Source organism: Melanerpes formicivorus, unplaced genomic scaffold (genome assembly GCF_026170545.1).
Source record: "Melanerpes formicivorus ecotype bairdi unplaced genomic scaffold, bMelFor1.0.p_v2 SCAF_11, whole genome shotgun sequence".
In the NCBI taxonomy this organism is placed as follows: Eukaryota; Metazoa; Chordata; class Aves; order Piciformes; family Picidae; genus Melanerpes; species Melanerpes formicivorus.
This window is the reverse complement of record NW_027142363.1, coordinates 19,688,947-19,714,683: the sequence shown is the minus strand read 5'-3', so window position 1 is coordinate 19,714,683 and position 25,737 is coordinate 19,688,947. Positions and strand designations below refer to the sequence as shown.

At 47.1% G+C, this 25,737-nt stretch overlaps 1 protein-coding gene across 8 annotated transcripts in view; it reads right to left on the bottom strand.

Annotated features, from left to right (window-relative positions):
• Positions 1-25,737, bottom strand: part of CNKSR2 (connector enhancer of kinase suppressor of Ras 2) — a 246,863-nt gene that overhangs the window by 28,212 nt on the left and 192,914 nt on the right. For all 8 annotated transcript variants that reach the window (XM_068144773.1, XM_068144776.1, XM_068144771.1 and 5 more), the window contains 4 exons: positions 24,097-24,168; positions 21,292-21,359; positions 15,743-15,843; positions 13,955-14,492 (listed from right to left, as the gene is read on the bottom strand). In XM_068144773.1, the coding sequence (XP_068000874.1) occupies positions 13,955-14,492; positions 15,743-15,843; positions 21,292-21,359; positions 24,097-24,168 (779 nt within the window). The remainder of the gene's footprint in view (positions 1-13,954; positions 14,493-15,742; positions 15,844-21,291; positions 21,360-24,096; positions 24,169-25,737) is intronic.

Here is a 25,737-nt window from a genome sequence, read left to right as displayed (position 1 = left end):
TTTCTCTCTGTATAGCTGAATGGATTAAAGTATAGAATACAGAACTAACCAGGTTGGAAAAGACCTTTCAGATCATCAAGTCCAACCTATCACCCAACACCATCTAATCAACTGAACCATGGCTCCAAGTGCCTCATCCAGGCTCTTCCTAAACAGTTCCAGTGATGGTGACTCCATCACCTCCCTGGGCAGCACATTCCAATGGCCAATTACTCTTTCTGGGATGAACTTCTTCCTAAATCCAGCCTAAACCCTCCCTGGCACAGCTTGAGACTGTGTCCTCTTGTTCTGGTGCTGGGTGCTTGGGAGAAGAGACCAACCCCCACCTGACTACAACCTCCCTTCAGGGAGTTGTAGACAGCAAGAAGGTCTCCCCTGAGCCTCCTCTTCTCCAGGCTAAGAAACCCCAGCTCCCTCAGCCTCTCCTCACAGGGCTGTGCTCCAGACCCCTCCCCAGCCTTGTTGTCCTTCTCTGGACACATTCAAGTGTCTCAATGCCCTTCTTAAATTGAGGGGCCCAGAACTGGACACAGGACTCAAGGTGTGGCCTAACCAGTGCTGAGTACAAGGCAGAATGACTTCCCTGCTCCTGCTGGCCACACTCTTCCTGATGCAGGCCAGGATGCCATTGGCCTTCTTGGCCACCTGGGCACACTGCTGGCTCATGTTCAGCCTACTCTCAACCAGTACCCCCAGGTCCCTTTCTGCCTGGCTGCTCTCCAGCCACTCTGACCCCAGCCTGTCGCACTGCATGGGGTTGTTGTGGCCAATGTGTAGAACCTGGCACTTAGCTGTGTTCAATCTCATGCCATACTAAGCCAACAGCTGCTGTGCAGAATGGAAACATTAAACTGCAAGATGAAATAGCAAAAAAGAACAAACTTAGTGAGTTTTTAATTTTGCAAGGATTTAGGGGTTTGGATTTTTCCCCCCCTAAAGGAAGGAAACAACCTTCTTAAAGAAGCTGTGTAGCTGAATGCAATAAACTCCCTAATTTGCCTGTGAACCACCAGGGCTTGCTAGCAGCACAGCTGCATATAACAAATAGGTTTTACAACCTAAGACTTGGCACTGGCGCTGTTGGAATTTGCAGGGACTTGAATTTATGCAGATGTTCCTCAACTGGTTTTATTTCAGAAATATAGGTAGAGAGGCTCTGGAGAAATTGCCCTGCTGCAGTGACATGGAATTAAGACTCTAAACCCATCTCTGATTTATGTCATACCTTTGGCAACTAATCTAAAAGCAGCACAGAGAACAAGACTGCTTCTGGAAAAGACACCCAAGGAAAAGAATTTCTAAACACATGGAGATGATCCTACCTTTTCAGAGAATCACAGCATGTTAGGGGTTGGAAGGGACATCCAGAGATCATCCAGTCCAAGCCCCCTGCCCAAGCAGGAGCACCTAGAGCAGGTCACACAGGAACACATCCAGGTGGGTTTGGAATGTCTCCAGAGAAGGAGACTCCACAACCTCTCTGGGCAGCCTGCTCCAGGGCTCTGGCACCCTCACAGGGAAAAATTTTCCCTTCTGTTTCCCTGGAACCTCCTCAGCTTCAGCTTGCACCCAGTGTCCCTTGTTCTGTCACTGGACATCCCTGAGCAGAGCCTGACTCTGTCCTCCCCATACTGCCCTGCACATCTTTATCCCCAGCAATGAGGGCAGCCCTCAGGCTCCTCTGCTCCAAGCCCCAGCTCCCTCAGCCTGTCCTCACAGGGAGATGTTCCACTGCCTGCAGCATCTGTGTGGCTCCGCTCTGGAATCTCTTAAGCAGTTCCCTGAGGGGCCCAGAAATGGACACAATATTCCATCTGTGGCCTCACCAGGGCAGACTAGAGGGGAGGATTTTTAAAGCAACCCCTTTGCAGGTATGTGCAGAAACTTGGGGAGGATTTCAGAAGTGGAAATCCACAGCTGCACACCTAAGCACAGTCAACAACCTCCCCTGCTTGCTCTGGAAGTACTACAACCATTACATTTGCCTTGGAAGGATGGGATGGATATTAATAAAAGCCAGGAGGAACAGAGATGAAGCTCTGGCTATACAATTTTGGCCATTAGTAACAGTGCCAGATATGAGTGACAGCAGACTGAAGAAACATATAACATACACAGGGACAAAACAAAGAAACAAGCTCATGAGTTAGGCTTTTAAAGTACCTACTCCATTTCAGTATAGAATCACTGAACAGTCTGCATTGGAAGGGACCTCCAAAGGTCATCTAGTCCAAGCCCCCTGCAGTCAGCAGGGACATCCTCCACTAGATCAGGCTGCTCAGAGCCTTGTCCAGCCTAACCTTGTATATTGTATATCTCCAGGGAAGGGGCTCAACTACCTCCCTGGGCAACCTGTTGCAGTGTTCCACCACCTTCATGGTGCAGAACTCGCCCCTCACATCCAATCTAAATCTCCTCTTCCCTAATTTCAAACCGTTGCCCCTCTGTTATCACTGCAGGCTTTGTTAATAGTCCCTCTGCAACCTTCTTGTAAGTCCCTTTCAGGAACTGGAAGGCCATTGTTGTTTTCCCCCAGAGCCTATTCTTCTCATCTGAAGAAGTAAGTCCCACCAGAAACCTCTGCTAATACTTTTGGAAGACAGGAGCTGAAGAGACACTATGAGAGAGTTTTATTTGTCAAAGGTAATTGCCACCTCAGCTGACTGTGGACAGAGCCATGACAGGGTTTCCAAGCTAATCATGCAGTTATGGCAGATTCTCCTCCTTGAAAGACAACTTGGGCTGAGGAAACAGCCCCTGCATAAATGGTGTCCTCTTAACCACTCCCCTGCACAGCACACTAAATTCCATAATTCTGTGAGACAAAGGCAAAGGCAGCATGGGGGGCACCTATGGTAGCTTATGCTGTAAGAGAAATCTTTCCCTATCCAAACAGAGATTGACAATATCATCCTCAAGTGAGCCACAGAGCATTATGGCTGATGGTACTTCCACCTGACAGACCACTCACAACTCAAACTTCTCCCATAGCTTATACTCACCCTTACAGATGTATAACGTATTTCTCCTTCTCCATCTTCTGCTTCCATCTCATCCCACTGGATTTTGCCATCTCTCTCCCAACTAACCCGATGCTCCTAACAAGCACTACAGACCACAGCCTCTTGCCTTTCTTTTTAAGCAGGTAAGTTAAGCCTTCACCATACTGGGAGTATGTTTTCCCCTCTCTGTTCCCTGCTTTACTCTCAGCAATCTCTCCCTGAAATGCCCAGCAGCACAGAGTCTTCACAGGATCACACAGGATGTTAGGGGTTGGAAGGGACCTCTGGACATCTTCCAGTCCAACTCCCCCTGCCAGAGCAGCACTATAGAATCCAGCACAGGTCACACAGGAACACATCCAGACAGGGCTGGAAAGTCTCCAGAGAAGGAGACTCCACAACCTCTCTGGGCAGCCTGTTCCAGTGCTCTGGGACCCTCACAGTGAAGAAGTTCCTCCTCATGTTGAGCTGGAACCTCCTGTGCTGGAGTTTCCATCCATTGCCCCTTGTCCTATCACAGGGTCCCACGGAGCAGAGCCTGTCCCTGTCCCTTCCTTCCTGACCCCCAGCCCCTAGATCTTTATAGACATTGATTAGATCCTATCTCAGTCTTCTCCTCTCCAGACTAACCAACCCCAGGTCTTTCAGCCTCTCCTCACCAGGCAGTGCTCCAGTCCCTTCAGCATCCTTGTAGCCCTGCCTTGGACCCTCTCCAGCAGATCCCTGTCCTTCTTGAACTGGGGACCCCAGAACTGGATGCAGTATCCCAGGTGAGATCTCAGCAGGGCAGAGTAGAGGGGGAGAAGAACCTCCCTGGATCTGCTGGACACACTGCTCTTAATGCAGGATCCCATCGGCCTTCTTGGGCACATTGCTGTCCCACGCAGAACTGGCAGCTGTGGCAGAAGAGACTAATCTAATGGAATATAAAATCCACCCCCACTTCAGTCCTTTTTTCCCCTGAGTAGAAATCCAATGACTGCAGATGCTAAAGGACTCCAAGGGACAGTGCTAGCTGCTTGGGGCAATCATGCCCTTGCCCTCCCTTGTTCAATCTCCGCTAAAGTTTAGCAATCACTAAATCTATCTAAGGACCCAAGTGCAGTTTTCAAAACCGACTGAGCAGTTGAATTTTTACCTCAAGTGACTTTTTGTACTCTTGTTATAAATCCTGTGCTCTTGCTCAGCTACCAAGAGTACCAACTGAAGAAACCGGCCTTTTGGGATGGAGGAGAGCCAGGAGAAGATGGCTGGCATTTCTGAGCTTCATTAACTGTAAAAGCCATTTCTAAATGGTGAGTCCCCAAGGCAGTAATTTTTCACTTTATGGAAACCCTGAAACTTCCTTCTCCCCCATAGCCATAGCTCAGAACTAAGTGAAGCAAAAATTTCAGCCATCCTTTAAAGAAAATCATAAAATTGTCAGGGTTGGAAGGTCCTCAGGGATCATCCAGTTCCAACCACTTGCCATGGGCAAGGACACCTCACGCTACAGCAGGTTGCTCACAGCCACATCCAGCCTGGCTGCAAAAACCTCCAGGCAGGAGGCTTCCACCACCTCCCTGGGCAACCTGTGCCAGTCTCTCACCACCCTCATGGGGAAAACTTCTTCCTAACATCCAAGCTGAATCTCCCCACTTCTATTTTTGTTCCATTCCCTCCCAGTCCTATCACTCCCTGACACCCTCAAAAGTCCCTCCCCGGCTTTCCTGTAGCCCCCTCCAGATACTGAAAGGCCACAAGAAGGTCTCCTCAGAGCCTTCTCTTCTCCAGACTGAACAGCCCCAACTCCCTCAGTCTGTCCTCATAGCAGAGCAGCTCCAGCCCTCTGTTCATCCTCGTGGCCATTCTCTAATCATCCTCTCCCATCTCCTGAAAAGACACAAACCATCTTCCCCAGGAGTCCTCAAAGCCATTGCATTAGTTAAAAATATAACCACTTGTACTGGAAATTATGTGCATGTACCTAGCTTGCCTAGGAAAAAAAGACAATGCCTAGTAAAGAGAATTTATTTTCTTCATTAAAAGCTGAAAACATCTGGCATGGTATGTTCTAGCAGGGAGGAAGGACACAAAAGAGTTCTCAGAACAATCAGCTTCAAGCTTTTTATAGATTGGGAATGATTTTCATGTTGGATTTCAAATGCTCACATCATTAGCAAAAACATCACTTCAGTGGCAGATGGAGGGGCCAGGAAAATACTGTTCTGTGATTTCTAAAACAGATTGTCCTGTTGTTTTGGTTTTTTACTACAGGAAAATACTCTCTAATTCCCTAGGTCTCATATTCACCACTTTGTCTCACAGAATTCAGTTTGGAAAAGGGCCTCAGGATCACCAAGCCCAACCATTAACCATACTCTACAAGGGTCACCCCTAAACCACAGCCCCAAGCACCACATCCAAACCACCTTTGAACACATCCAGGCTTGGGGACTCCACCACCTCCCTGGCCAGCCTGTGCCAATGCCTGACCACTCTTGCAGGGATAAAAATTCTTCCTAATGCCCAGTTTAAATCTACCCAGTGGCAGCTTGAGGCCATTCCCTCTTATTTTGTCTCCTGCCCAGCTTGAAAAGTGCCAGGGCTTTTCAGCCTCTCTTCTTTTTGGTGGTGTATCTGTTCCTGTAAATATTTCAGGTCCCAACTCCTCTCTGCCCTATTTGTGCTTTAGATTTCAGGACTGACCAGCACCAGAGAGTATTCTAGATGAAGGAGCAGAGTGTTTTCTGTGCTGTTTGTATGCATCCCACTGGAGGTCATTTATTTGCTTAGGTAAAGTGAGGAGGTGGTTCTCAAAGCATTTCCTAATGATCACTCTGAAGGTACAGGCAATGTAAGGAGCCCACTGAAGTGGGGCTATGGCACCACCAAGCCCAGCCAGGTGCTGTGTCAGGAGGAGGAGGAGTAGGAGTCTCCTGCAAGTCACCCAAGAGTCACTGACCTCACTCAAAATCTGAGTTACATTTAACCTAGAACTAAATGAAGAAGGATTCATAGATTGGTTCAGGTTGGAAGGGACCTTCAATGTCATCTACTTCCAACCCCCTCTGCCATGGGCAGGGACACCTTCCACTAGACCAGGTAGCTCAAGGCCTCATCCAAGCTGGCCTTGAACACCTCCAGGGTGGGAGTCATCTGCAACCTCCCTGGGCAACCTGTTCCAGTGTCTCACCAGCCTCACTGGAAAGAATTTATTCCTAATCTCCAGGCTAAATTTGCCATCCTCAAGATTCAATCCACTCCCTCTCATCCTATCACTACAAGCCCTTGTAAAAAGTCCCTGTAAAAAGGACCTGAAGGGGACATACAAGAAAGTTGGGGAGGGACTTTTTACAAGGGCTTGTAGTGACAGGATGAGGATACACATCCTCAAGTGCTCCAGTGTGTGCAATTATTCATCCTGACTCCCACATTTCACTGTTGCCTAAACCCTACCAAGGTGAAAGACATCCTTTCCCAAAAGGCTGAGAATCAAAACCTCAAAGGTACACAGTGTCCCACTTCATACCAGCCCTCTTACTGGAGACAGGCAAACCTCCCTGTACCTGTGCTTCCCAAACTGAAACAGTTCACCTTGTTCAGAGTATATCCAAGCTTGCACATAGAAGGTTTCACCTCAACATGAGGAGAAACTTCTTTACAGTGAAGGTGCCAGAGCCCTGGAGCAGGCTGCCCAGAGAGGCTGTGGAGTCTCCTTCTGTGGAGACTTTCCAAACCCACCTGGATGCATTCCTGTGTGGACTACCCTGGGTGCTCCTGCTCTGGCAAGGGGTTGGACTGGATGATCTCTGGAGGTCCCTTCCAACCTCTAATGTACTGTGGTACTGTGAAACCTTTTACTACCACAACCTCATTTTGCAAGCACTTGCTGGCTAGGACAAGCCACAGATAGACCTGCTTGTTGCTAGCCATGAATCTCCTTAAAGCCATCTGTCCTGTTCTGTGATAGCACTGCCACCCTGAATTTCATTTCTGTGACTGGTAACTGGAGAGAGAGAAACTGCTCTCAGTTTTCATTTCTATTCTCTTGCCAGTTTCTAATTATTTAAGAGAGGGGATTCTGACCTTTTGCTCTGCTCGGGTGAGACCCTGCCTTAAATACTGCCTCCAGTTCTGGTGTTCCCAGCATAAGAAGGACACAGAGCTGCTGGGGTGAGCCCAGAGCAGTGCCACAAGGATGATCTAAGGGCTGGAGCACGCACCTTTGCTGTGAGGACAGGCTGATGGAAGTGGGGGTGTTCAACCTGGAGAAGATTCCAGAAGGACCTTAGAGCTGCCTTCCAATACCTGAAGAGATCCTACAGGAAGGCTGCAGAGGGACTTTTCATCAGGGTGTCTAGTGACAGGACAAGGGGGAATGGTTTGAAGCAGGGTTAGACTGGAGCTGAGGAAGAAGTTCTTCAGCAGGACAGTGGTGAGACTCTGGAACAGGCTGCCCAGCAAGGTTGTGGCTGCCTCCTCCCTGGGGTTGTTGAAGGCCAGGTTGGATGAGGTCTTGAGCATCCAAGTCTAGTTGAGAGTTGTCCCTGCCTATGGCAGGGAGGTCAGAGTAGATGATCTCTGAGGTGCCTTCCAACCTGAGCCATTCTGTGATCCTATGATTCTTAGAAGAAAAGAAGTCTCCTGCTTGGTACCTCAGCACAAGGAGACATCTGATAGCTTTTTCAGTGACCAGCTCTCACTGACATCAAGGGGAGCTTTCCTGCCAGCTTCCCCAGGGCCTGCACATCTCTCTGAGCTGCAGTCACTTCCTGCTCCTGCCTTTGGGAAGTGCTTTCAGTGGTTTAAGGCAATGAGCCATATTTCAGAGGTTGGAGCATAAGGCCACAATGTTCCTCTGGGACAAGGCTCGCTAGACTGCGTGGCACTAAGCATGGGGTACTGGGAGATACAGAATTAACTGAGATCATCAAGTCCAACCTATCACCCAACACCATCTAATCAAGTAAACCATGGCACCAAGTGCCTCATCCAGTCTCTTCTTAAACACTTCCATGGATGGTGACTCCACCACCTCCCTGGGCAGCACATTCCAATGGCCAATTACTCTTTCTGGGAAGAACTTTCTCCTCACCTCCAGCCTAAACTTCCCCTGGCACAGCTTGAGACTGTGTCCTCTTGTTCTGGTGCTGGTTGCCTGGGAGAAGAGACCAACCCCCATCTGCCTACCACTTCCCTCCAGGTAGTTGTAGAGAGCAGTAAGGTCTCTCCTGAGCCTCCTCTTCTCCAGGTTAAACACCCCCAGCTCCCTCAGCTCTCCTCACAGAGCTGTGCTGCAGACTCCTCCCCAGCCTTGTTGTCCTTCTCTGGACATGTTTGAGCAACTCAACATCTTTCTTGAATTGAGAAGCCCAGAACTAGACACAGCACTCAAGGTGTTGCAAACCTGAACAAGGGCTTGTGCTGATGGGGCAGAATGGCAGGGAACACATGTGAGTGTGCCCAGGCTCAAGAAATAGTGCAGAATCCTGTCAAGGTGACACAAGACATGCATGGAAGATTGTTCCATCTCACAAACACTCCAGGGGGGAAGGATCAATGCAGCAAACAAAAGATCCCCACCCTTCAACTGCCCCCAGAAGGCAGCCACTGACATACTGAAATCTATTTGAAGACATGGTTAGAGTTGCTCAACCTATACAAAAGATACCCCACAAGAATGGGGTAGAAACCAAAACATCCCCAAACATGCCAGCAGGGTTTACAGCTCTTAAGAGTGCAGGAAAAGGACAGAAAGCTTGCAGAAGGAAGAGAACAAAGAAGGGAGGAGCAATGTAGAAGGCAATGGGGCTGACCAGAGGGCAAAACAGTCTGAGCAATTTCTTCCTGCTCCAAACACCTTTTCAAACTCTGCCACAGGCATCCAATGCTTCTCCATCTGTACTCCTGAGGGAACCTTACAGAGCCCACACAGTGCTTCCCTTGCCCACTGTTGGAGGTCCCAGGTGTGTGTTCCCCTGGCAGTATGACAACACTGCTGTGGCCAGCCCTGCAGCACACGGAACCAGCAGCAGAGCTCCTTCCCCAGCACTGTCTGGACAAGTGACAGCACCAGAAACTCCCATGGCTGCTACTTCCTTCCACAGACTTTCTCAGGAAACATGAAAAACAGGGGCAGGTTTTTTCCCTGTGGCTAAGGTGTGTTCTACAGCCAGTTAGACTCTGCAGAGAGTAACTCTTCCATGCTGAACCCTTAATTGCTCTTAAATGCTGAACCCTTAAATGCTCTTAAAGGCTGAACCCTTAGGAACCCCTCTTACTGTCCCACAAAACAGACAAGCCTTTGGAACCAAAGCCAACCACCCTCAAAAATACTTTCCAATAATAAAGCTTGAGAAAAGGCAGCAAACTCTCCTGGGACAAAGCCCAGCAACAGCCTCCCAAGGAGGCCCTGGAAGTGTTCTTTGGCAGTTAAGTGGTGAAATTTGTCAAAAGACAAAGAGAGTGGCGGGGCCAGAGGGGAAAGGGGGTGACAGAGCCATGCTGCACAGCTGCCTCTCCTGTCACCTCCCACCAGCAGGAGGAAAACCTGGGAAGGCTCAACCTGACCTCCAGAACCCAATCACAGCGTTGCCATGCCAGAGCTCCCTGTGCAGGCTGCCTCTGAACAACACAGCAAGAGGGACGTTTGGTTCACAGCTTCAAAAGCAAAACACACAGACAAAACACAAATATCCCCAGGAGAGAAACCTCTTTGATTACAAAGCAAGAGAGCACTGCAGGACGGTGTCAATGTGGAACATCTGAAATGATTTACACACAAGTCATCAGAATTAGGGGGAAGAAAATGAACCCAGCTCAGGTGATTCAATGAGACAAAAGGAAGCAAAACTGGACACACAATGAAGCCAGGTCCTGATGGATAAACACAGGAGAGGACAACCCATCTTTTTAGTGTACCATGAGATATATCCAGGCATCACAGCAGAGCTGACACACAGAAGTAGTGACCCACAGAGAGCTGTTGCAAGTCAATGTACCTTCAGTAGCAAGTCCACAGAGCTATGTGAAATCACAGCACCTAAGGACAGCTCCTGAGAAAAGCATGGAGCTCCTAATTGGTGGTTGTGATGATTTGAAAGCAATGCCTCAAAAGAAGTTGCAAGAAAACAGGGCTGCATTTTACTCTTTGATTTAACCTCAGGAGGTTTTAGAAGTGGGAATCATAAACAAACAAACACAAATCTGAGAAACCAAACTCTCTGGCAACGACCTTTGGCTTGTACAACAAACAACTGCAGAGGAGCTGCATTCCTTGTCCCCCACAAAAAAAGCAGTAGGAATGGTTAAGCTTTAAAACACACACATGTAGGTACACACAAGAATACACAGAACCATCCAAGAGCTCAGAGCTCTGTCAGGATCACAAAATGAGTTCAGCAAATAAAGACACTGCAAACGTTCACCTGATACCATGCCAAGGGAAGGGTTCCAAGTGAGGTGAAAAACACTTCTCCAAGGGAAGAGGATATTCCCTTCCCCTTCTCCAGCCAGTTGCAAGGTTTCATTTTCCTGGAGCAATGAGGGTGAGGGGTGCAATGAATGTGGCACACACAAAGGGGCATCCAGACTCAGCAGGTAGAAGCAGATTAATTCAGCTCAGGAACTGGATTTGGGCACTGACCAGCACCGCTTGCATCAAACCCACTCTGCCTTTTACCTGGGGGAGGCCAGCACCACAAACAGAACATTGCACCCATAGCAAACAAGCAACCCAACACTGAACACCTTTAAAACAGCCTACACAGTTATTTATCTCTCTGTTTTTTTAATTCCACAGGTCAACAGTTCAGCAGCACTTGACTTGTCCATCTGGTTGTGAATGTCTCCAAACCAATCTCCTGTTTAAACTTCAACCCCAAATCCTCCTCACCCAAAGGAAAACAAAAGTCAGGGAGAGCTCTTCAAAAATTAAGCTTCCCCCCACCTCCTTTATTTTGGAAACTGGTGTAGGAGGGTGGAGAAGAGCCTGAGTTCTGGCCTGTTAAAACAAGTCCTTGCCCTTGCACTGTATGCTAAAAAAAATATGATACAACCAGGAACCCAAAACCATTAAAACTAATATTTAAAACACTTAGCAACTCAGGCCCTGCAAGAGTTTCTCTGAGTAATACCCAAACAGCAGGAGAACTCCAGTGGGAATTCTCCTTGACCCTTTTCATTGATTGTGAGGAATTTAAAAGAAAGGGGGGGGAAAAAAAAAAGGGGGGGGGGGGGGGAAGAGCATTTTTATATTGCTCACAGGGGAAAAAAAAAACCAAAACCCCAAAACATTTGAAAACACAAAATCAAAGGCTACAAATAGGCTAAAACATTCTGCATGAGTGATGGAATTTAACCCTGTTAACTAGGCAGCTTCATTTCACAGTCAGAAAGGAGCTAATGTTACCCTAATAAAGGCATGCGGTGGGGTGGGGGGGTGTTCTGGGAAGTGTCATGGATGAATGTGACTGAAATTTTGCTTTTGGGGGGGCTTGGTTTTCTTTTGTTTCACACTTTTAATGGCATCAAATGTAATATCTGTGAAAAAAGAAATCACTGTTTTCTCCAAGTCAATAATTGGAGCTGTTTAGAGCCTGAAGCATAAGGGCAGGGGGAAAAAAAAGTGTTGCTCTCTCCTAAGTAGACTTTAATGCTCAGCAAGGGTGCTAACCATAATGCATGCACTTAGGCTTGCACTACTATTTCCTCTCTCTTCACCATATTTGCACTTATTTTACTGCAGTGAAAAAACCCTAAATGAATTTGAAGGAATCAGGAACCAGCACGGCTCTTTTGAGAGCTCCAAGGGTCATCCTGCCTTCCCTGCCACTTCAGGTGACCTAATGACAGCATAACCCCAAAATTCATGGATGCATGGTGAAAAGAAATGGATTTGAAGGAATCAGGAACCAGCACAGCTCCTTTGAGAGCTCCAAGGGTTATCCTGCCTTCCCTGCCACTTCAGAGGTTATCCTGCCTGCCCTGCCACTTCAGGTGACTTAATGACAGCATAACCCAAAATTCATGGATGCATGATGAAAGAAAAAATGAATTTGAAGGAACCAGCACAGCTCCAAGGGTAATTCTGCCTTCCCTGCCACTTCAGGTGACCTAATGACAGCATAACCCCACAATGCACAGCTCCAAGGGTCATCCTGCCTTCCCTGCCAATTCAGGTGACCTAATGACAGCATAACCCCACAATTCATGGATGCAAGCTTCCTTGACTGACCCTACAATCTGGGTGTGAATTCAGCTTTGCTAGCAACACACGCTGAGAAGCTCCACACATGACAGTGCAGGACAGAGAATGAAACAGACACAGAAATGTGTTTACAGGTTCAGGAGGAGCAGGGACCTTGTCCAATCCTTGTTTATTTGGATTATTTTTGACATGCAGCACTCATATCTATGGAGTTTATGTGTCACTTAAGAGACAATTCCTCAACATTATATTTTTTTAAGCCTCACTGAGCACATAGTATTTTTTTTGCTTGTTTGAAATGTTTTTTTTTTTACCTTCTCCCTATATAAATCACAAGGGGAGGAAGTGAGGAAAAGAAGTCTCACTTTCAACTTCTCACAGCTTCTGAGCTGTCTTGCTGCCTGCCCGCTTGCATCCTACACAATCACAGCCTGAGCCTGCACTCCAGGGATCACTGTTTTTAATGACCCAGGTGGGGTCATAAATCTGGCTCAATCTTAATGAAAATCCTCCTAAATCATGCTGAAAATCTTACTAAAAATCTTACTGAATTTTATTGAAAACCTTACAGAAAACCTTACTGAAAGCTTACTGAAAATGTTAAATTTCACTGAAAAAATCTGCCTAAATCTTACTGAAAATCTCACTGAAAATCTTAAAGGATCTTATCGAAAATCTTACTGAAAGTCTTACTAAATCTTACTGAATCTGACTTAAAATCTTACTGAATCTACCAGAAAATCTTACTGAATCTAACTTAAAATCTTACTGAATCTGACAGAAAATCTTACTGAATCTACCAGAAAATCTTACTGAATCTACCAGAAAATCTTACTGAATCTGACGTAAAATCTTACTGAATCTAACAGAAAATCTTACTGAATCTGACTTAAAATCTTACTGAATCTTAGAGAAAATCTTACTGAATCTTACAGAAAATCTTACTGAATCTGACTTAAAATCTTACTGAATCAGACAGAAAATATTATTGAATCTTACAGACAATCTTACTGAAATCTTACTGAAAATGTTACTTAAATTTTACTGAAAAATCTGACTAAATCTTAATTAAAATCTCACTGAAAAATCTTACTGAATGTAATTGAAAATCTTACTGAAGGTCTTACTGAATCATGCTGAAAATCTTACTTAAATCTTACTGAAAGTCTTACTAAATCTTACTGAAAAATCTTACAGAAAATCTTACTGAGTCTTACAGAAAATCTTACTTAAATCTTACTGAAAATCTTCCTAAATCTTATTGAAAATCTTACTGAAAGTCCTACTAAATCTTACTGAAAGTCCTACTAAATCTTACTGAAAAATCTTACAGAAACTCTTACTAAATCTTACAGAAAATCTTACTCAAAAATCTTACTGAACCTCACTAAACCTTACTGAGAATCTGTGTCAGTAGGGGGAGGATGCTGTGCAAGTGGAAACGTGAAAGCAGCACGGAAGCAAACCCCGCTTACACCTAAGAAATACTAGTGGGAGGTGACTGGTGACCAGCCTGTGGGGAAGTGTCTGGTGATCATGAGAGGTCATGCAGCACCCTGTCTGATGGTGAAGCCTTACACATATGGCAGACAAAGAAGGTATGCGACAGGGGGGGACCTGGTACAACATAGGGGACGTTGAAAGACTCGTTGGAGAGTTTTTGGTAGGAAAAAGAAGGGGGTAGGGGGAACAAATGAAAAACCAACCTCTGTGTTACACGAACAGGACTCTTGAAAAAGCCACAGAAATATCCCATACTTACTTTTATCTTCCTGGCTTTCTTCTGCTGCTTTGCTTCCTTCTTCCTCCTCCTCCTCCACTTCCTTCTGCTGTGCTTCTTCGTGGTGGTCCGCAGCCCCGACGGGAAGGCTCTGGCAGCAGTGGTTGAAGCCGCTGTCCCGAGGCAGGGTGAAGCTCCGGGGCTTGCCCCCGTTGCCGTTCAGCACCGGCACCCTCTCGCCCTCCGCCAGCGGGAAGGGGCCGTAGTGATCCTGCAGGTGGCACTTCTGGGTGGGCAAGGTGGACTGCCGCCGGTGCTCGGGGGAGACCACGGCCACCTCGGAGAAGACCGAGTCCTCCAGCGGCAGGGTCTGCAGGTAGTGGAGTCCCGAGCTGGTGAGGGGGGTCTCGATGAGGTCCTGCCAGGAGCGCCTCTGGCTGGCGGTCTTGCGCACCGGCGACTCGGCGGCGCTGCCCACCGCCTCCGGGCGGAACTCCTCGTGCGACGACTGCGACTGCGAGGTCTCCGTGGACGACAGCCGGCTGTGCTTGGGCTCCACGTAAGGGCTTGTGCAGCTCATCTGCAACGGCACAACAAGGAAAGAGAGCTTCAGGCAGCTGCAGACCGACCGAACAACCCACTGCCAGCAAATATGATCCGGGAGGTTCTGCTGGCTGCTGACACCACTCTACCCCGCTCAGCTGAGACCCCACCCGCAGCACTGTGCCCAGCTCTGGAGCCCCTACTCCAAGATCTGGAGGTGCTGGAAAGTGTCCAGAGAAGGGCCATGAAGATGAACAGAAGGCTGGAGCTGCTCTGCTCTGAAGACAGACTGAGGGAGTTGGGGCTGTTCAGTCTGGAGAAGAGAAGGCTCCGAGGAGACCTTCTTGTGGTCTTCCAGTTTCTCAAGGGGGCTACAAGAAAGCTGGGGAGGGACTTTGGAGGGTGTCAGGGAGTGATAGGACTGGGGGGAATGCAGCAAAACTAGAAATGGGTAGATTCAGCTTGGATGTTAGGAAGAAATTCTTCCACTGGCACAGGTTGCCCAGGGAGGTGGTGGAAGCCTCATCCCTGGAGGATTTTGCAGCCAGGCTGGATGTGGCTGTGAGCAACCTGCTGTAGTGTGAGGTGTCCCTGCCCATGGCAGAGAGTTTGGAACTGGATGAAACTTGAGGTCCCTTCCAACCCTGAAAATTCCATGATTCTATGGAACCTATGGGGCTCAGAAAGAATGGCACCAGCTGAGATGGTTAACCTGCCAGTGTGCTCTGCTGGGACCTCACTTGGAGTGCTGCATCCAGCTCTGGAGGATTCAGTATAGGAAGGACATGGACCTGATGGAGCAGGTCCAGAGGAGAGCCAGAAAGATGATCAGGGGTTTGGAGCACCACTGCTATAAGGACAGGCTGAGGGAGCTGGGGGTGTTCAGCCTAGAGTAGAGGAGGCTCCAGGGAGATCTAATAGCAGCCTTCCAGTACCTGAAGTGTGCCTACAAGAATCATGAAGAGAGACTGCAAAGGCCTGGAGTGACAGGACATGGGGCAATGGCTTCAAACTAGAGCAGAGCAGATTTAGATTGGATGTTAGGAACAAGTTCTTTACCATGAGGGTAGTGGAACATGGGAATGGGATGCCCAGGAATGTGGTTGAGGCCCCATCCCTGGAGATATTCAAGGTGAGGCTCAAGAGGGCTCTGGGCAGATCTAGCAGAGGATGTCCCTGCTGACTGCAGAGGGGGTCAGACTGGTTGGTCCTTGAGGTCCCTTCCAACCTAACAATTCCATGACTCTTTCTGTAGTCAGCCTTGTAGAGAGTTGCAAAGAGACTTACCGAAGGAGGCCGTGGGTATGTGTCGTATGGGGGTGGTGGGCTGTCTTGTTTGGGTGTTGATGGAGTGTCAGCTTCCTCCTTATCACTCTCGCTCCAGTAATCTACAAATCACAGACAGAGCAGATCAGAAAACTACCAGGATGTGTCTCTGCACATTGTAAGACTTAGGCAAGTATTTCCATTGCCACCTTGTTTCTGGCTGTGCTATCTAAATTACTGTCCAGCAGCACACTTCAGCTCAGACTTTTCCCAGACTAATCCCCTAATCCCAGGCAGTTTTCACTTGGCCTAGGAAGTGTTTAATGAACTGCATGACTTCTTTTTTTCTCTTTGACAGAGGAGGAGAAAAAGATTGATTTGGGCCAGCAGGTTGAGGGAGGTGATTCTCCCCCCTCTCCTCAGCTCTGGTGAGACCCCACCTGGAGCACCTGTGTCCAGCTCTGGAGCCTCTGTTACAGGAAGGATCTGGAGGTGCTGGAAGGTGTCCAGACAAGGGCCACGAGGATGAGCAGAGGGCTGGAGCTGCTCTGCTATGAGGACAGACTGAGAGGGTTGGGGCTGTTCAGTCTGGAGAAGAGAAGGCTCCGAGGAGACCTTCTTGTGGCCTTCCAGTATCTGAAGGGGGCTACAGGAAAGCTGGGGAGGGACTTTTGAGGGTGTCAGGGAGTGACAGGACTGGGGGTAATGGAACAAAACTAGAAATGGGTAGGTTGAGATTGGATGTTAGGAAGAAATTCTTCCCCATGAGGGTGGTGAGACACTGGCACAGGCTGCCCAGGGAGGTGGTGGAAGCCTCCTGCCTGGAGGTTTTTGCAGCCAGGCTGGATGTGGCTGTGAGCAACCTGCTGTAGTGTGAGGTGTCCCTGCCCATGGCAGGGGGGTTGGAACTGGATGCTCCTTGAGGTCCCTTCCAACCCTAACAACTCTATGATTCATCAATGATCCAAATCAACAATCCAAGCTAGCACAGCACACAATTTTGACTTTAATGAGGTTTTTTTTTGTTACTATGCTGCTCATTGTATTGTATGATTAATGATTTACTGTACCTGATCTCATTCAAGATTCAAAACAAGAACTTACCTTTAAATGAAACCATCTTGAAACAGCTGCATTTAAACTTCAATATATATTTTTAATTATAACAATGTTTGGGACAGATTCATTCATCTATTTAATTGCTCCAAGTAGTAACAACATTGTTTTAACTCTGAGCCTCTTGTCACCATCCCTGGAGGTGTTCAAGAGGGGACTGGACGTGGCACTTGGTGCCATGGTTTAGTCATGGGGTCTGAGGTGACAGGTTGGACTTGATGATCTTTGAGGTCTCTTCCAACCTTGTTGATTCTGTGATTATATGGTTTTTGGTCTGTTGAGGTGAAGCAAACCTAAGCAGATCCCATGCACAAAGCTCCTTCCTACCTGGCTGGAAGAAGGAAGCACCAAGCATCTATCTCATGGGAAGGACAGGCCTCCTGATGTTTCCAACCCATTTCCAGATCAAAGAGGCTCTGAGCAGCAGCTGAATGTTTGCTTTGTGCTGTGGCTTGAATCTCAGAGCTCTGGAATGATGTTTACACTTTACCATTTGCCTGTTACCAAAGCCCTACAGATCTAAAGCCTAAGAATCCACTGTCCTCTGGGGATGGAGTTAGGTGAGATGGTTCTCATGGGAACAACCTCACGTAGTTGAGGATGTCCCTGCTCACTACAGTGGGGCTGGACTAGATGACACTTAAAGGTCTCTTCCCACCTACAACAGTTTGCTTCCTGCAAGCTTATAGCTGAGTGATTCTCTTTAAACAACATAACAAACAGCATCAAGTTTTCGTGGCTTGGAAAGAAAAGAATTGCCAAAACCTGCAAGGAATTAATTTTTTGGTGAAGGAAAGGCACAGTCAGTGAAAACTTCTTGGCCTGTCAGGACTGCATCCCTCAGTGACATTTCTGCAGACTTGGAACTCAAGTCTTGTTTATTCTGAAAGGGAAATTTATCAGCCTCAGTGCAGGCTCCAATTTGGGCTAAAAATACAAAGAGGTTCTTGCTGTCAAATCCACACAGGAGCCAGCACTGTATCACCACACACTTCACTGCACCTTACCTCAGATGGGGAATTCTGTTGGCAACAGCTTGGCTAGAAAAAATCTGCAGAGCAGGGATCAACTTCCAGATGAAACATAATGAAAGTGGACTCCCACATGTGCCTTATGAGGAAAGGCTGAGAGCTCTGGGGCTGTTTAGACTGGAGAGAAGACTGAGAGGGGATCTGATCAATGTTTATAAACATCTGAGGGCTGGGGGTCAGAAAGGAAGGGACAGGCTCTGCTCAGTTGCACCCTGGGATAGGACAAGGGGCGATGGATATAAGCCACAGCACAGGGGGTTCCAGCTCAACATGAGGAGGAACTTCTTCACTGTGAGGGTCACAGAGCACTGGAACAGGCTGCCCAGAGAAATTGTGGAGTCTCCTTCTCGGAAGACGTTCCAGCCCTGTCTGGGTGCATTCCTGTGGCTTGTAGATTCTATGGTCCTGCTCTGGCAGGGGGGGTGGACTGGAAGATCTCCAGAGATCCCTTCCAACCCCTAACATCCTATGATCCATTTTTACAAGTGTTCTGCTTTTGGCAACTGGCTCATTAGAGACTGTGTGTAAAGCTATCAAACAATTGTTGGATGCATCCCTGCAGATTTGGTCCAGTTCAGTGATGGACAAGCTGAATACAGCTGACATCAGGAAGAAGTTCTTTATACTGAGAGTGGTGAAATACTGGAACAGGCTGCTCAGGCATGTAGGTGAGGCTCCATTCAAGATCAGACTCCATGTGGCCCTGGGCAGCCTGATCTATCTTGGAGGTGTCCAAGCTGACTGCAGGGGGTTTGGACAAGATGAGCTTTGAGGGTCCCTTCCAACCCAGTGCAATCTGTGTAGCTGTGGCATACCTTGAAAGCTTTCTGAATGAGCAACAGACTGCATATATTATACATAAACTAACCCTGACCTGCCAAGTTGCTGGCTGAATATTTTCTGTTGATGTAAGCTAGCCTTTTCCCTCTGGTTTTGGATGGCTGGAAAATACACAACTGCTCCATCCAAGGGAGTCCCTTGCCATATTTCTAACATTCCCTGCATTTAGTGTGGAAAGTTGATGGTATTTTTATCAAACCTGTTCAGTACAGAATGTGACATTTTGTTCACCCACAGTTCCCTGATTTGTACCTGAAATACATTTCTGCATTTTTAGAGGCAGAACCCTTCAGCTCTCCTTTGAAACAGGTTTGACAACTACTGCTTGAATTGTTTCAGAGGTATTATAAAGACCTGCTGCAAAGGGCTGAACTGAACAGAAATAAAAGAGCCTTTTTTTTTGTACAATCAGAGATGCAAATGACAGCTGGGACAGGCACTGAGTATAGAACAATTCCAGCCTCACAGTTTTTATGATTGCAAGGATGCCTGAAGTAATGGAGAGGTTTATGCTTTGCTAATTAGGGACACTACTGAACTGTTTAATAGAATCAGAATCTCAAATGTTTCAGTTGGAAAGGACCTTTAAGATCACCAAGTCCAATCATTCTCTATCTCTGGGTGCTTGGTTGCATGGTTTAGTTGATTAGGTGGTGTTGGATGATAGGTTGGACTCTATGATCTTGAAGGTCTCTTCCAACCTGGTCTGGTCTATTCTATTCTCTGCCAAGTCTGGTGCTAAACCTCAGCACCACATCTCTGCCTCTCTGAAACACCTCCAGAGTTGGGGGTTCAATCACCTCCCTGAGAAGCTTCTTCCAGGGGCTGAGAACCCTTTCAGGGAAGAAATTTCTTCCAATAACCAACTTCAACCTCCTCTTGGTGCAACTTGAGGCCACTCTCTCTCTCATCCTAGAGAAATATCCCTAATCACCAAAGGCATACCAGTAGTGTATGCAGAATTAACCTTTGAGATCATCAAGTCCAACCTATCACCCAACACCATCTAACCAACTAAACCATGGCACTGAGTGCCTCATCCAGTCTCTTTTTAAACGCCTGTATGGCAGCAAGATGGAGGAATGTGATGCTGATCCCCACACTGAATACAACCAAGCAACACAAGGAGGACAGAGTTGGAGCTTCCTGTATATGCTAAATCATTTTATCATTTATATGATGAATCATTTTGAGTGAATGGTGCTGGAGAGACATTTTAGTGACAGGCCACCTGAGGCCTGAATGCACATGATCTCAAGTGCAGAAGCTACGTCATCTGCTATTTTATTACCCAGGGACTGCTTGGCAGCAAAAAAATATTTCCCCACATCCATCTGGATTTTTGAAAGGTGTATCTCATGCTTGCAATTATCCACTTGGGCACTGTTAGCAGAACTGTTCACACACCTTTAGCCTCACTGTCCCACGTGGTATTGTAATCCTAGTGCCAACCTGCTGTCAACAAAAGCCTAACTTTAGCTTGGAATGCTAACACAGAGGGTATCCTGGAAGGCTCCAAGTGCAGTTTGTTCACAGCCTTTCCACAGGGCCAACCAAAGTGGTTGCTGTAGAGCTGCCTCAGGAGTACAGATGCCTGAAGTGGTTTTGATGTCTGGAAAGGCACTGAGAACATGGCTGGAGGAACAGTGAGCATGGTGTTGGTGTCCTGGGCTGTGTGAATGCTGAGAGCCTGCTGTTACAAATGACCATAGAATACAGCCCAGGTCACACAGGAACACATCCAGATGGGTCATGGATGTCTCCAGAGAGAGACTCCACAGCCTTGGTGGGCAGCCTGTTCCAGTGCTCTGTGATCACAGGCTCACAGGATGTTAGGGGTTGGAAGGGACCTCTGGAGATCTTTCAGTCCAACCCCCCTGCCAGAGCAGGACCATACAATCTAGTGCAGGTTGCACAGGCATGCATCCAGAGGAGTCCTGAAAGTCTCCAGAGAAGGAGATTCCACAACCTCCCTGGGCAGCCTGTTCCAGTGCTCTGTGACCCTTACAGTAAAGAAGTTCCTCATCATGGTGAGGTGGAACCTCCTGCGCTGGAGTTTCCGTCCATTGCCCCTTGTCCTATCACGTTAGCTCCTGTCACAGCGAAGCCTAACGGCAGAACACGTGGTAAGAGGCCTGTCAGAACTGCATCCCTCAGTGACATTTCTGCAGACTTGGAGCTCAGGGATCAACTTCCAGATGAAGCATATGAAAGTGGACTCCCACATGTGCATTATGAGGAAAGGCTGAGAGCCCTGAGGCTGGTTAGTCTGGAGAGGGGATGACTGAGAGGGGATGTCCCCTGAGCCTCCTCTTGTCCAGGGAGATTCATGTTCTACGGATTCATGACCTTACTGGTACTACTTTTAGCTACTTTCTCGAGTGTCTGTGCAGCAGAATCTGAAGGAGGTATTCAAAACCACTGAGAAAGAAGGAATTCTCTAAAGCAACAACAGTGACACCCATATGGGACTTGCTTTCAGCTGACAAGAGTGAGGCCTGACACACACAGCTGGGGAAGAAGAGCAGGTGAAGTTATGATCAGAGCTGAACAGAAGTGACCTCAATAACATCAACACCTTACCTTGCTCTTGTTTGATCCTCTCTCTTTCTGCATAGCCAGCAGCCAGCATGTTAATTCTGTTTAGCCATCTGAAACAACATTAACAATACAACAAAAAAAAAGAAGCAGTGATACCAATCCAGCCTCCTAATATTTTTTTGGGGGTGCATTAATACTGAAAACAAAGTTCTAAGCATCTGAAGGAGATTCAGGACAATGTTACTCTTCAGATTAGCAGTTTCCTTTGATACTCCTACTCAGGAAGTCTCCAAAGATCTATCATTTTGCTGTTGAACAAATTGTTTTCACAGCAAGGAACTCATTTCCAATGTAAAACCGTGTGTGGTGTCAAAGACCTGTAAAATAAAAGGGTTTGGAGAGAATCTAAGGACTCTGAAGCCTGCTGCTCACACATATGCCACCACATCAACGCTCCTGCTGGTCTGGCTTCTCAGGAATAACCACCACTTTTCAGAGATTTGAGCAATATTTTACAGTGAAGCTTATGAATTGGCAGCCCAGCAGAGGAACAGAGCAGAAACCAGCAATAAAAATAACAGGCTCAGTCCCAGTCAGAGAGGGAGGGCTAATTATGCCATTGTGTGGTTTAAAGCTTACCCATTGTGCCAAGTACACAGAGGAGGAGGCACAGCAGAATTCACTTCTGTGTTTGTGTCAGAGAAGCAGGGGGAGAAAAGACAGCTGCCTCACAATGCAGTTCTCATCTAAGGCCTGAGCCTCAGCTTAAGACTTGAAAAAATGCTCCCATCAGTTGCAGAAATTAAGTAAAACCAAGCTCCACAACCCCAAACTTTGCTCTTCTCTTCTAGCAGAGCTGACATTGCCAAGCATACACTCCACTGCCCGTAGCAGTGCACTGACTTCAGCCTGCCCTCTTCCCTCCTGAGGCTTTCAGTGTAGTCATTATCCCAATGTTTACGTTACATCTCCATCAGGAGAGATCCCCTCCATCAGGAGGCTGCTCATGCAGCCCAGAAGGTAAATTGTCTTCTAGGCTGCATCAAGAGGAGTGTGGCCAGCAGGGCAAGAGAGGGGATTCTGCCCCTTTACTCTGCTCTGGTGAAACCACACCTCCAACACTGCCTCCGGTTCTGGTGTCCTGAGCATAAGGACACAGAGCTGTTGGAGTGAGTTCAGAGTAGGCCAGAAAGATGATCCAAGGGCTGGAGCAGCTCTGCTATGAGGACAGGCTGAGAGAGCTGGGGGTGTTCAGCCTAGAGAAGACATCAGGGAGACCTTAGAGCTGCCTTCCAATACCTGAAGGGACCCTGCAGAAAGGCTGCAGAGGGACTTTTCATAAGGGTGTCAAGTGGCAGGGAATGGTTTGATGCTGAGAGAGAGTAGGATTAGACTGGCTCTTAGGAAGAAGTTCTTCAGTGTGAGGGTGGTGAGACACTGGAACAGGTTGCCCAGGGAGGTTGTGGCTGTCCCATCCCTGGAGGTGTTCAAGGCCAGGCTGGATGGAGCCTTGAGCAACGTGGGCAGGTGTCTCTGTCCATAGCAGAGGGTCTGGAACTAGATGATTTTGAAGGTCCCTTCCAACCTAAAGCATTCTATGAAACTGACACCTGAATAACTCAGCTGAAAATCTGGTCAAGATCCGTATTTTTAATTCAGCATGCAAATGAATGGAGAGAAACTGTGTTCATTTTGTGCTGAAGGCTCAAATATTGCTGAAAAAACCCCACAATTGCACAAGAGGCCTGAAACAGACAGGAAAACTCAATAAGAACCGAGGTTTAAGTCCTTGCTGTGTTTTGAGTTGCTGTTTTTTTTCCCCCTACTAAACTCAACACAACAAACATTTCACTTTAGGCTGTAGGTTAAATTCATGGCAGTGGAGAGAATCTGCAAAATCCATTCCTTGCAATCTCTACTTCCTTTTAAATCTTTCTCCAACTTCTTCCCTTCAGCACCAGAAATAAGAGCATCCCAAAAGCAAGCACCACGTGTTAGGAAGCAGAGCTGGAGATAAAATTCCACCTTTGCAGGTGCAACACAGCCAAAAGCAGAAACTCAGTGCAACAAACATATCATTTTCAGCTGCAGGTTAAATTCATGGCAGTGGAGGGAATCTGAAAATTCATTCCTTGCAATCTCTACCTCTCTTTTTTTTTTCCAAGGCTGGCAGAAATAAAAGGACTGACTGCTTTAAATCTTTCTCCAACTTCTCCTTCCCTTCAGCACCAGAAATAAGAGCATCCCAAAAGCAAGCACCACACGTTAGGAAGCAGAGCTGGAGATAAAATTCCACCTTTGCAGGTGCCACACAGCCAAGAGCAGAGACTCAACACAACAAACATTTCACTTTCAGCTGCAGGTTAAATTCATGGCAGTGGAGGGAATCTGCAAAATTCATTCCTTGCAATCTCTACCTCCCTTTTTTTGTCCAAGGCTGGCAGAAATAAGAGGAGTGACTGCTTTAAATCTTTCTCCAACTTCTCCTTCCCTCCAGTGCCAAAACCAGAAGCATCCCAAGAACAAGCATCACATGTTAGGAAGCAGAGCTGGAGATCAAATTCCACCTTTCCAGGTGCCACACAGGCAAGAGGAGAAACCTGGGATTCTGCACTTGTCTTTGGATGCTGTGTCACAGAGTTTATTTCTCTTTGGAGGAAGAGAGAATCTTCTTTCTAGACATTTTCAGACCTTTGTTTTGCATAAATTGAAAACTCAGCCACTCAGCACTTATCTTCTCAGCTATTAAACATAACTGTTAAGGTTAATATGCCTGTGCTGTTCCTAAGTTTGAAGAGGTGTCACATTGAAGGGACAGTTCCTTGAACTGTTGCTAGATTTCCTTACCTGTTCATGTCATCCAGGTGTTCAGCAGCAAAATAAAAGCTTTTGATCTTAGGGTGGCAGGCTTTGAATGCACTGCAGAGGGAAAAAAAAACCCAGAATTAGAAAGCTGTAATGGTACAACCCTTCTGTGTTGGTTAAAATGAAGGACAGATTGGTCATCAAGGGATGAGGTGAGCTCAGATACCCTGAGCTGGCCCCAAACAGTACACAGGAATGCAACTTTCAGGACTGTCACCAAGTAAATTGCTCTTCAACTACCTCTTTCTTAATAAAGCTTGACCTGTATGTGCAGAAACATTGTCCCACAATCATCTGCAGCTGCAGTATTTGGATAAAGTTAACCAATTAAGGATATAACTTCATCTAGCAGGGTAATCTTGGTGGCATACCTCCAGCTGTCAGCTTTTTCTGAACAGAAAACTGACACAACCATTTATTTGATACAACAGAAAAAACTCTGAGTCCTGCTTATTCAACAGGCTGAGGGAGCTGGAGTTGTTCAGCCTGCAGAAGAGAAGGCTCTGGGGAGAATTAAGAACAATCTTCCAGTACCTGCTACAGGTAGGCTGCAGAGGGACTGTCTGCAAAGGCCTGCAGTGATAGGATGAGAGGCAATGGTTTGAAAACTAGAGCAGGGTACATTTAGACTGGACATTAGAAAGAAGTTCTTTACCACGAGGGTGGTGGAACACTGGAACAGGTTGCCCAGGGAGGTGGTTGAGGCCCCATTCCTGGAGATATTGAGGGTGAGGCTTGACAGGACTCTGGGCAACCTGATCTAGTTGTCCCTGCTGACTGCAGGGTGGTTGGACTGGATGACCTTTGGAGGTCCCTTCCAACCCAAACCATTCTGTGATTGTATTTCTTACATCCCAATGACCTCAACGTTGCTTCCACATCTAATAAGTGTGTTTCAAAGGAAAAAAATGGGATGCTCTGATTGACTTCTGAAAAGGTGCTGGAAATGAACAGTTCTTGAGGCAGTTCTAAGCAATGGGCAATTAGACCTCATCTTTTTTTTTGCTTCCACCAAAGTAAGCAACGTGACTGGGTGGAGAGAATTGCAGCATTTCATACATGATGTGAAATAAATGACTAGAAGGACTGTGTTGGATGAAGAATTACAGTGAGGTACTTGAAGATCCATGAAGTGCATCTGACAGTAATTAATAATTTTCAGTAGAATCATTTTGGAGAACAGCCTGAAAGGGCTCTCTTAAGGTAGGCAGAAAAAAAACTAATGACTAAGAGACCCAAAGAACATAAAGGTAACTACAAACAGATGCAGGAAGATCATCCCCATTTTTTTTCCTGAAGCACAGTGGGTTTTTTTTCTATACATGTATAAAAAATAAAGTAATTCTCATGGCTTCTAACCCATTGTGTCACAGAACAATGGTAAGGATGTTCCTAGGGTACAGCATGTTCTTAGGTAACAGAGTATTCAAGTGGGATCCTGGGGTGCATTAAGAGGAGTGTGTTCAGCAGGTCCAGGGATGTTCTCCCTCCCCTCTACATGGCCCTGGTAAGACCTCACCTGGAATATTGCATCCAGTTCTGGGCTCCCCAGTTCAAGAGGGACAAGGATCTGCTGGAAAGAGTCCAAGGCAGGGCTACAAGGATGCTGAAGGAACTGCAGCA